The 12,834-nt window shown below is 41.9% G+C and overlaps 1 protein-coding gene across 1 annotated transcript; it reads right to left on the minus strand.

Moving 5' to 3' along the window:
- Positions 1-851: 851 nt before the first annotated feature.
- Positions 852-6,506, minus strand: NR0B1 (nuclear receptor subfamily 0 group B member 1). The gene is made up of 2 exons (XM_050775906.1): positions 5,109-6,506; positions 852-1,207 (listed from the first exon to the last, which is right to left on the minus strand). The coding sequence occupies exons 1-2, from the start codon at positions 6,274-6,276 to the stop codon at positions 963-965; spliced, it is 1,413 nt and encodes a 470-aa protein (XP_050631863.1). The 5' UTR covers positions 6,277-6,506; the 3' UTR covers positions 852-962.
- Between the last annotated feature and the right edge of the window lie 6,328 nt (positions 6,507-12,834).

The raw sequence follows: 12,834 nt of genomic DNA on the forward strand, positions 1-12,834 counted from the left end.
TTCCTGCAATGGGTTATTACTCTAGACTAGATATACTCATTAATAACAGGCAATTTATTGCCCATAAACAAATAGACATATAGTAGCCTAAATTTTATCTGGAGACAAAGAAAAACCAGTTCTATGGATGATAATTAAAGGGGCAGCAGGAGTCAACAATAAAGTTGCTTTATGATTTCATGCCATGCTTGTTCAATATACCAGTTACAAACATAATGTATCTAAAAGAGGAAGCATAATTAGTGGTTTCATAATGATGTTGAGCTTTCTGGAACTATAACCCCTCGTTATAGAATGTATGTTCCTTGTGAAACTTTAAATCCATAACTGTGCACAAAAAAGATACCCCAAAAAGCTGAAAATCTCTTTCACTTCCACGTGTCTTTATAATTACAGATTGCTTCTTGACTCCAGTTGGATGCAAACGCAGTCTTCCACATGGCTGATGGAAGTGGAAATGAAGATAGAGCAAAGTGACCTGCCACTGATACTGGCACATAATTACATTCAATGTCATGATGTTACTTCCAAAGATACTTTTTGCTTATGTTGGCTAGTTATAATAGTTTTTGAAGCCTTACTTAAACCCTGCTGAAACCCTTTTCAATCAAGTTAATGGTTAAGACCTTAACATTTATTATAACAATATGTACAAATTTGATTTGAGTAGGTTCCCTGAAATTGCTACACTTGTGAAAATAGCTTATTATAGTAGTACCCTGCTATTTTTAAAAAGATGTACAGAGATATGTTACCTGTTGGCAAATGTCTTCTTTAACTATGGAACAGAGAAATTTATAACTGTCTGGAATAAAAGTATTTCTTTAATTGAATACAAAATACTCTGCATGTAAAAATAATAAGAAAGTTTATTTTAAAATATTTTACACTCTTTTGCCCACAGCTCTTTATTCTTCCCTCATGGTGAACTGCACTACTGCATTTGTGTGGCCCACAGGCCTTTACAACTTTGTACAAAGCATTTCCAGCATCATATCATCCATGCTGACTGTGCCAATGATGGGCCTGAAGAACAGTTCAGCAATGACATTGGCATTGATGAATCTCAGCAGGAAAAGGGTACTATTCAGTTCGATGAATCTGTCATGGGGCCCTTGGTGCGTCATCCTGGCGTGTTCACTGAGTATCTGCTGAGTTCCCCACTGGAGTCCCTGAATGTACTTCACGCACTGCAGGCCCGGCACGTCTGGAGGGAGAAAAATCTCTTTGTTATAAAACAGCTCACCACAGAGTCCTTAGATAGCTTTTTAAAAATGCCCATTTCTGTTTCGTCCCAATTAAAAAAGACCCCAAGCTTCCTGGTTAAAAGGGTAAAATGCCAAACCAGTCTAAGTTTTCAGAAGCAACATGTCCAAGAATGAAACATCATGTGATCATTCTTACTTAATATTCACTATGTTTGTATGCACACGTTTGCAAATACACTGGCCATGAGCCAACAAATGCACACGATTTAATATGACAGTAGAATATAGTTTAATGAATCATCACTCCAGTTCACTTTCTATGCAAATATGAAGAAGTTCATGATATTTCAAGAGGTGGGCACTTTACCTATGAGAAACAAGCCATGAGAAACAAGAAGCGTTGCCAGATGACAAATGCTTTTACCATTCTTCTTTGAACTTCCCGCCATTATACTGATCGTTCAGCCAATGGTGGTAAACTTCACAGCCACAAACTTTGACACACAGTTTCATTTTACCTCTTTGGCTGCAGGCCAATATTAATCTAGAGGCCCCGAATAATTTGAAAGCTAACAATAGCCACTTAGCTCATTGTACCATGATTTCTGTATCGGGGAAGGTTTTGAAAAAAATAAAAGAATGATTCTTATGAATATTCGAAAAGGCTCTTTTCAAAAATATCAGAGTAAGAAGTTTTTGAACATTCTTATAGTCATTAAAAGTTTAAAAAGTAAACATGAAAACATCACGAATTGCACCATGATTCAAAAATAACTTTTGTAATTGAAAACACATGACCTTTTGCAGTATAGTGTGATACCTAAGGAAAAGTGAATGAAATACAATGCAGGAAAGTTTAAGAGCATGTAAGTTTTTATAAGGAAAGTAATAAGAGGAGGCTGCTTTTGAAGGTCCTTTGATCTTCCATGATAATAATATCATTGCAAAGTTCTTTAACTTGTATTCAAGTAATTAGCAGTTGACCACTTGGTTTAAATGATGCTAATGATGATTGTAATCATTTTCCTTCCCTTTTCCTAAAAAAATCAATGGAAAAGTATTTTTAAAACACCATGCCAATCACCACAGAGCAGCAGAACCGGTGTTCTTAAAAAAATATACTAATGGTAATAGGCAAGAGGCACTCCTATTACAGGCAAATATCAAATCTCATAAATAAAATAAGAACAAAATTAAAGCAAGAATTTTAATCCATATTCCAATTCTGATTACCCTAGTTCACACATTATCATCCCCTACTACCTACCACTTGAGATCCAGGCTTAAGACCCAATTTCGTTTTGTTTGAATTCCGTCGACGAAAGTAGGAAGAGGCTTGCATGAAACACCACCAGAAATCTGAAGCTTCTCTAGGTCTAGATTCATGACTTGTGGAAACTTCATCTTGTGAATGCCACATTACTTCTCTCTGTGTTCACAATATACCCCTTTACCTTCTCCCCACCCAAGTGGTTCCCCCAACACAGACACACACAAACTGGCCTTCAAAATAAGGTCAGGGCAGAGAAAACGCAAATGGACTCCACAGTTTTATATCTCCTTAACTTTGAACCCATATATATATATATATATATATATATATATATATATATATTTAAATTTATTATATGGGATATACAAAAGACAACCCATATATATATTTAATATATATATTTATATATTTATTTAATATATTTAATATATATTAATATATTTATATATATTTAATATATAAATATATTAATATATATTTAACATATATTAATATATTTAATATATATTATATAATATATAATATATATTTAATATTAAAAATATATTTAATATACATATTTAATATATTTAAATTTATGATATGGGATATACAAAAGACAAACAGCAAAGAGAGGCCATAGTCTCAATAGGCATTACCTTTCTCCCCAATATAGGTACATTTGAGTTTCAAACACACTCAGCTTAGCTGGTTAAACTCATACTGAGAAAGGATTAGGAAAAGTCAATCAAGAACAAGGAAGAAGTGTGCGTGTGTGTGTGTGTATTTGGTGGGATAATAATTCGTTTAAACCTCACGTTTCATGACATAGAGACCTCAGCTCACCCCAGTGTCTATTATATGTTACCTTTTTGCTTATACCATTGTTTTCCAGACTTGCCTGTGCATAAGAAGTACTTGTGTGTGTGTAGCTGGGGGTGGGAGGGAGTAGATAAAAGTCTTTCTAGGCTCCTGCCTTATAGATTCTGATTCAGTAGCTCTAGCCCAGTGTCTGCAAATCTGCATTCATAATAAGGGTCACAGATGATTCTCAAGATAATTTGGAAAACAGTCTTCTTATTCCTTCAGCTAGTATTATTAATCATCCACTACGTTCCTTGTCCTGTTGGGATATAAAGGTGAAAGGGGCTCACCTTCCAGAAATTTACATTCCATTAGTTTCAGTATCAATAGTTTCCCTCTTTCCCTTGACCCTGTTTTATATACTTTTAACACACACACACACACACACACACACAGACACACACACGCACACTTCTTCCTTGTTCTTGATTGACTTTTCCTAATCCTTTCTCAGTATGAGTTTAACCAGCTAAGCTGAGTGTGTTTGAAACTCAAATGTACCTATATTGGGGAGAAAGGTAACGCCTATTGAGACTGTGGCCTCTCTTTGCTGTTTGTCTTTTGTATATCCCATATAATAAATTTAAATATATTAAATATATATATTAAATATATTTATATATATTATGCACTCTCAAATATGCTAGGCAGGGGGCCAGGACATAATCAGAGATTCCAGCACCAGGGAAAAGATACAAAAGGAGCATTATGGAAACTATCCCAACTCAAGTTGCCTGGAAAATTTTTTTCCACTTCAATCATTTCAAAAGGACGCTGGTTGAAGATGATTCTAGTAGAGAGAAACACCCAAGACAAGGTGCCTGGCTGTCCAGGGAGATGTTCCCCCAGTGATTTGGTTGCACCCTGTGGGACAGTGTGTCCTGCACCCAACAGACAACCTGAAAGTTTGGTGCAGCTGACATCCCACAGGGCCCAGAAGATAGGACCCTCAGGTGCCACAACACACCAGCCATTTACTTTGGAGTAAGGTCACTTGGGACCTTGGGACACATCCACCTACACAGTAAAATGCGGTGGGGGAAGGTTACAGAGCAAAGGGGGTTGATTAGGAGGTCTCTAAAGTCTCTTTGAATTCTAAAATACAGTGTTCCTGCTCTCAGTCCCTAAAGTGACTTTTTTTTTTTTTTTTCTTATCCCTTTGCCAACCTGATATTCTTCACAGAGATTTGGAGGAAGGGATAGTCCAGATGCTTAGGACCATACAAATAACCATTCAGAGGCAGGCCTATGAAACACTACATCCAGTGTACTGTCTGACAGTGTCCCTAGGGAATAGTCTCTCTATGGGACCCTTTAACAAATGTTTCCTTTTTTGCTAGCCCTAATAGATCTCCTCCCCCCAAAAAAAGGTTCTAGTAAATTTCAGAATGGAGTTTCAGAAATCGATGTCGCAGAATCTTCAGTGAGCAAAAACTTTTTTTAGAAAAAGATAAGCTCTGGACTTCAAAGAAAGCTAAAGAAAGAATAACCATTTCCCATGAAGGCACAAACTTTTCTGTAGTAAGAAACGTGTAAAGAGCTAAGTACAAACCTAAACAAACAACTCCCCTCCTCTTGGCTGAGTTTCTGACAGCAGCCCACTCAGGAGAAGTGGTTCCTGGAGCCCCCCACCCCAACTCTGCTGAGTTAGTCATGATTTCTTCACCTTTGTCCCGACACTCTCCTGATCACTGAAAACTCCTTACTGCCCGCGCCCCTAGATAGGCACTGCCTGATGCTTTTGTGAGCTGGGAAAAGCCGGCGCCCAAGGCCAGTACCCTTACCCGGGTTAAAGAGCACGGTCCCCTTGAGGTAGGCGTACTCCTTGGTACTGATGTTCAGACTCCAGCACTTGGAAAGAAAGCACTTGATGGCTTGGACCTGGGAGGCGGAGGGCACCTTCCTGGCCTCCGCCGGCGGTGCCAAATGGGGCTGCAGCGTGGACACGGGCAGTGGCTCGTCGCCCCCGGTCTCCCGCCGCCTGGTGGTGAGGATCTTCTGCAGCATGCTGGGCTCCGAGACTTCTACAGTCTCGAACTGCAAGCGGTCCTGGGCCAGCTCAAGCATGAGCAGGGACGCCCAGCAGTTGCGCACCAGCACCAGCTGCTGGTCCAGGGGCAGCACCTGGAAGCAGGGCAAGTACTTGACAAAGCGCAGCGTCTTCAACAGGCCAGCTGAGGCTGCCTCGCAGACCACCTGTGGACTCTTGAGCGCCACTGGCCGCAGCGCACCAGAGGAGGTGTCCCACCAGGGGGCCCTCGGCCGCTCCTCCGGAGCCGCCTGCACTTGATTTGTGCTCGTGGGCATGCAGTAGAGGGTGCTGCCCTGCTGCGGGTGGTCTTCACCGCAAAAGCAGCAGCGGTACAGAAGCCCCATGGCCCGCCCGCCTGGTAGCGCCTCTCTACCCCCTGGCCTCTGCGCGAAGTAGGAGCGGTCCCACCACGCGCCCACTGGCCGTGCCTCGGGCGCTGCCGGAGCCACGTGCGTTTGCTTTGCGCTAGTGAGCAAGCTGTAGAGGATGCTGCCCTGCCGCGGGTGGTCTTCACCACAAAAGCAGCAGCGGTACAGGAGTGCCACGGGCCGCCCACCCGGAAGCCCCGCTCTGCCCACCCCGGGATCAGAGCCGCACGAACAGCCCCAGCACGGACCCAGCGTCGCCTCGGGCGCCTTCGGTGCCGCGTACGTTTGCTTTGCGCTCGTGAGCATGCTGTAGAGGATGCTGCCCTGCCGTGGGTGGTCTTTACCGCAAAAGCAGCAGCGGTACAGGAGCGACACGTTCCGCCCGCCCAGCAGCCCCTCTCTGCCCACCCCGGGCTCATCGCCGCACGAACAGCCCCAGCACTGATCCACCAGCCGCGTCTCTGGAGCCTCAGGAGCCGCGCGCGTTTGCTTCGCGCTCATAAGCATGTTGTAGAGGATGCTGCCCTGCCACTGGTGGTTCTCGCCCGCCATGGCCCGCGGCTCCTGCAGCCCGGTTCTGCCCAGTGGCTGCCTCCTGGGACCTATTTATACCTAGCGCGCACGCAGGCGCGTCGGCCGCCTCGGTCTGGGCAAGGGCGCGGAGGCGGGCAGGGGGGGCGCGGTGCTGCGCTCCGGTGTATTCGCCCATGACCTCGGTGGTTCGAAGGGGCGGGTGTTCTTTAAAAGCTGAAAATGGAAGAGGAACAGCAGCGTGGGAGCTCCTGGACACTTCCCTCCTTCCTCTCATTACCCCTTTCCCTGTCTCTCAGGAAGACCGGAGGAGAGCGAGCGCCTGGATGCTGTTGCAACTCTTTCCATTGAACCCTCGTATCTAATTTGTTCCCTTTATTGGGAGGGTAGGGGAAAAGAGGAAACATCTACTTCTATGCTCTTTGTAAACTTTCATTAAATTTTCACAGTTTGTGAGACTCATATTTGTACATGGATAGGGAGGTCTCATTTTCTGAGACCTTGAAAAATACAGAACATAGACAAACATCATATGGGAACTCGGTGGAAATGCCCAATGTCAGGCTCCAACCAGACTTTCTAACTCTGAATCTGCATTTTAACGGTGTCCCCAGGGATTCACATGCACCTTGACGTTTGAAAAGCACTGGTCTAAATATGCTAGCATAAGCGCTCAGTTTAATTCCATCAGTATTTATAAGCGCCCACTATGTCCTGGATGCTGTGTTAAGAGAGCTGGGGGCAGCGAGCAGGATGTAAAAGTGCCTAAAACTTAGGAATATAATAATCACGAGGGGATAATATTGTTACAGTGAGAATCGTTTTCATTTTAGTATATGTTTTTTTTTTTTTTTTCTTTTAACTTTTAGGTTCAGGAGTATATGTCAGGGTTGTTATATAAGTCAATTGCTTGACGCGGGGATTTGGTGTACAGATTATTTCGTCACCCAGGTAATATAGTATCCAATAGGTATTTTTTCTCATTCTCTCCCTCTTCCCACCCTCCACCTTCAAGTAGGTTCCAGTGTCTGTTGTTCCCCTCCTAGTGTCCATGTGATCTCTTTATTTAGCTCCCACTTACAAGTGAGAACATGTGATAATTTGGTTTTCTGTTTCCGCGTTATTTCGCTAAGGATAATGGCCGCCAGCTCTCATTCTTTTTCATGGCTGCAGCGAGAAATTTTGATCCTTGTAAAAGTATTCCATTGGTAAGTGTGTAATTAGCATTTCTTTCCCCACCCTTCCTAAGTGAATCATGATAAATACAAGCATCAGGAAGCCTGGATCCATTGGTCTTCACTTGCCACACAGCTGTGAAGACATGGGGCAGGGAAGGGTATTGGTATATACCAGCTGGTGTAGAATCATTTTTACTTTTTCCCTCCCTCCCATCCTCCCTCTTTCTGTTTTTGCTTTTTTCCTTCCTTCCTTCCTTCCTTCCTTCCTTCCTTCCTTCCTTCCTTCCTTCCTTCCTTCCTTCCTTCCTTCCTTCCTTCCTTCTTCCCTCTCTCACTCCTTCTCTCTCTCTCTCTTTCTTTCTCTTTTTCTTCTTCTCCAGGACCTGGAATTCTCAGCATAAGAGGAAAACCTAGGAGACCCCCATTTTGCTTGCAGGGTGAAATTTTATTCTGCCTGCGAGAGGCCCTAAATAACACAGTGGTTAAATCCCTGTAACTAGCACTAGATCGCCTCAGTTTTAATCCTCGCCCTGCCACTTCGTAGCATCGTAACCTTGGGCAATGTATTAGTTTCCTTGTTGCTGCTTTGCTTACCACAAATGTAGTGGCTTAAGTCAACACAAACAACACAGATTTTTTATGTTATAATTCTGGAAGCCAGAAGTCTGAAATCAGTTTCACTGAGCTAAAATCAGGGTGACATTTCTTCTGGAAGCTGTAGGAAAGAATCTATTTCCTTGCTTATTCTAGCTTCTTGAAGCTGCCTAAGCTCCTTAACATCTGATCACTTAACTCTGGCCTCTGCTTCCATCCCCTTCTCTGATTCTTACAAGAATCTTTGTGATTATAATGGACCCACTCAGATAATCCAAGATAGTATCTCTATCCAAAAATTCTTAACTTGATCACATATGCAAAGGCCTTTTCATTCCATAAGTTAACAAATGCACAGGTTCTAAGGGTTAGGGCGTGGACATCTTTGGACATTATTGAGCCTATTACAGGAAAGTTACTTAAGCTGTTTGTGCCTCAGTTTCTTCATTTGTCAAACATGCACAACAGTGTCTGTGAGGTAATTTTTAGACATGGGTTAATTTGTGTAAAGTGTTTATAATAATGTTTGTTACATGGTAAGTGGTGGATGTATCAACCATTTTAGGACAACGTGGAATAACTTCAGGGTTAGGAGGTGTTCCTGTACGAGCACTGCCACAGTTCTGTCTCTCCTAGGGAAGCCACACACACATAGTTTCCACCCAGAAGATTTTATCCTACTTTTTTTGTATGTCCACATTTCTTGGCCCAGACTCTAAACACTGGATGGGTCACCTGGTTCACACAATATTATGTATTGGCAATGTTGTTTCATGGGCTATTTCACTATTTGTCATTTCCAGTATTCAAGTTACTGTTTGGGGTATCGTCATTACTGCTTCAGCAGTATTGTGGCAGTCTTCACTCGTCATACAGCCTCAACCCTCAAGTGCCACACAGGTACTGAGATCAGTGGCTTAATGAACCCACCAACCAGACTAGCCAAAAAACCCAGCTGACCTTAGTCCCTTCCTTATGTTGCCAGAGCTAGTCACGATTTCATTTTCTTCCCAATACCTGATGTGATGTATTTAGTTGTTCAATGCTTACTGATTGTGTCTCCTCCACTAATATAAAAGTCCTCTGAGGGCAAGGAATCTGTCACTCTGTATGGTATCCCAGTAATTAGAATGATTTCTGACACATAGTAGGTGCTCAAAAAATATATTTGTTGGCAAACTGTACCTTGAGAGAGAGAGAGAAGGCTATGGCTCCCACTGTCAACGTGCAGGCCAAGCACTCCTACCCAGCTATCGCTGCACTGACCCTGGAAGGAGGACAATGTAGTAGGCCTTGTTAGACTCAGCATTTTCTGGAGGCCTGTTTTGCTACTCAGAGTGCTACAAGGACTGTGGTAAAGTAACAGGAAAAGTGGGTTAACAGTCAAAAGACCTGGCCTTGAATTTGGGTTCTTCCACTCTAACAGAATAACATTAAACAAGTCATTTAACTTCACCCTTCTCATTTCTGAAGTGGGGACAAAATTCTATGAACCAATATTAATATGTACACTCTGTTCTAAGTCTGTAAGAGAGTTATTTTGCTTTCTTAACATGGCTGTTTTCAGAAATGTTTGCTGACTCTTCCATTACACTGGGATATAAATAAACAAGTTTACACTCATTTACTTTCTATGATTTAACTTTGAGTAAAGTATTTAACATTATCTTAGCCTTTTCATCTAGGAAATAAGCAGTGCTATAAACTAGCTTTAATACATGCACCTTGGTCCTGTATCTTTCTAAATTTGTTTCATCTCATCAACTAGATTGTTTTTTTTAATTCTAGAAACTTAAATCCATTTTCTGTGAGCAGTCATTCCCACCTCACATATATCTGATGCCTTTGAATTTTAGGCATTGTCTGAGGTTGAAACTTAAGTGCAGTGCTGAGAACCATGAATTTGTAATATATTAGAAATTATAGTTTCTCTTCTTTCTCATGGGCTGAGTCTTCGGATTTTCTTACTCGTGTTTTCCTTCAAGTTGCGATCTTCTATTTGCCACTCTGAAGGACCTTCTAGGTTCTCTGGATTGACTTTTTCTAAGAAGAGATTGCCTGCTTGTCCTTCACAAGTATTCATCCTTGAAAACGTCACGAGAAAACTGACTTCATCTTTCCACTTTCCATTTGTTTCCCCTGAACAAATAGCTCCTGAAAAACAAAATCGTCCAAACACACCAGAGCAGAGATTTGCACAGATTAATGCCAGCCTGCTGGTTGCTACAGGATTAGTAAAGACATAACCTTCTAAGGCAGGCACAACCTTTTTCATTTGATTTGTTCCGTGTCCTCAGACCACTGTGACACCTAGACAAAAGGACACTTATCAACTGCACCTGTCATGTGCTGAGTTTGTCCACAACTGCAATTTGGATATTTACACTGACTCATTGTGCGATGACCTTGGCCAGTTGGACACCTGTTCTGCGGAATCCATTATCTGCTCCAACTCAGGGTGGGAGTAAAGCTGCTCTGCCTGCCTAAATGCAACCTTCAACTTCAAAGTAATGCAGTTTTTACTAAACGATGTAGGAGTGAAGTACAGGTGGGGATAAAGCTGGGTAAAATTGTAAAATTGACCTTTTCAAGCTGCTCTTGACCTGGGAAGCCATGGCGATCTGAAACACGATATGAATTTTTAACCTGGGCTTAAAAAAGCTACAATGCCTTCTAATTCAGTTCCTTCAGTAACAAGTGACAGGGAGTAACAATAGTGTTTTCCTTGTTTTTCAAAGTAAATATCAGGTAAACGCTATTGTAGATAAATACTAGCTGATAAAACCAAGTGATCACCTTTTACCTTTCCCTTTCTAAGACCCAGAATGTCTAAAGCTATATTTATGAGAGAATTAATAGGCTTCTGGTGATTCATGAAACCCCTAAAGAAGATCAAATCATTATTCTTTATTTCTTTCGATGTACTACAATGAAGTTAATCAGCTGCATTAGGAGTCACAGAGTTGCTGATCTGGAATTGTGACTCTAATAGTTACTGTAATCCTGAAATGTTCGAAAATAAACTTTCTAAATCAGTCAAACAACCACTTTGTTCAAGGAAAAATTTAAGTCCATTTGTTTTTCTGAGTCTACCAATTCTAAATCTACCTCAATACCAGATGTTGATGATACTATCTAATTAATAAATTTAACTGACTGGCAGGTTTAAAAATTATGGCCCCGCCGGGGGCGGTGGCTCAAGCCTGTAATCCCAGCACTTTGGGAGGCCGAGACGGGCGGATCACGAGGTCAGGAGATCGAGACCATCCTGGCTGACATGGTGAAACCCCGTCTCTACTAAAAAATACAAAAACTTAGCCGGGCGAGGTGGCGGGCGCCTGTAGTCCCAGCTACTCGGGAGGCTGAGGCAGGAGAATGGCGTAAACCCGGGAGGTGAAGCTTGCAGTGAGCTGAGATCCAGCCACTGCACTCCAGCCTGGGCGACAGAGCGAGACTCCGTCTCAAAAAAAAAAAAAAAAAAAAAAAAAAAAAAAAAAAAAAAAAAAAAAAAAAAAAAAAAAATTATGGCCCCATTGATTTGATTGGTCAGTTTGAAAAGCATTTCTCTATTGGTGCACATAATTTGTTCCCCAATGACAATGGTAGTTTTAGTTAGAAACTCTCTGCTTTGGGTCTGGAATTGTTCTAATATCGTCCTCTTAAAAATTACCTTCTTTTCTCCTCCAACTTTTCTTAGCAACTTACTCCTTACAATCCTTTTTTTTTTTTTTTTTCTTGAGACAGAGTTTCACTCTATCACCCAGGCTGGAGTGCAGTGGTGCAATGCAATCTCAGCTCACTGCAAACTCTGCCCCCTGGGTTCAAGTGATTCTCCGACCTCAGCCTCCTGAGTAGCTGGGATTACAGGTGCCTGACACCATGCCCAGCTAATTTTTGTGTTTTTAGTAGAGATGGGGTTTCACCATGTTGGCCAGGCTGGTCTTGAACTCCTGACCTCGTTATCCGCCTCCCTCGGCCTCCCAAAGTGCTGAGATTACAGGCGTGAGACACCACGGGCAGCAACTCCTCACAGTCCTTATATCTAGAGTTTATTGTACATTACCTGGCATATCGAAGGTGCTCAACAAACACCTGCTGAGTGAAACAGTGAGTGAAAAGTTTCTTCTACATCTGTGTGTCTTTTAACTTCACGAGATTGCGCAGCCTTCACTCCTTTCCCTGACTGTGTGGTTTTTTAGCAATTTTGCCAGCCCTGGTGGCTAGACTTAAGGTCCCATCTGCCAAATTACCTGTCTTAACCACTCTGACTTCTATTAGGTTGGGGCAAAAGTAATTGCAGTTTTTGCCATTACCTTCAGTTGCAAAAGCCGCAATTACTTTTGCACCAATGTAATAGTTTGACAGTCGCTAAAATGAGAGTAAATTTTTTTTATGTTTATTTCACAAAGTTGCCAAATGTATGAAATAATTATATATATTTAAGTACCTCACAACTGTGAGTTATTAGAGCTGATGGACAAATTCTTTTTTTTCTTTTTTAAATTGATATGTAATATTTATACATATTTGTGGGGTACATGTGATGTTTTGTTCCTTGCAGAGAGTGTGTAATGATCAAATCAGGGTACTCAGGGTATCCATCACCTCAAGTATTTTTCATTTCTATGTGTTGGGAACATCTCAATTCCTCTCTCCTAGCTGTTTTGAAATATACAGTACACTTTCGTTAACTCTAGTCACCCTACTCTGCTATTGAACACTAGAATCTGTTCCTTCTACCTAACTGTATGTTTTTACCTATTAATCTCTCTTCATTGCCTCCTCCTGCCCAACCTTTCTAGCTTCT

Source organism: Macaca thibetana, chromosome X (genome assembly GCF_024542745.1).
Source record: "Macaca thibetana thibetana isolate TM-01 chromosome X, ASM2454274v1, whole genome shotgun sequence".
In the NCBI taxonomy this organism is placed as follows: domain Eukaryota; kingdom Metazoa; phylum Chordata; class Mammalia; order Primates; family Cercopithecidae; genus Macaca; species Macaca thibetana.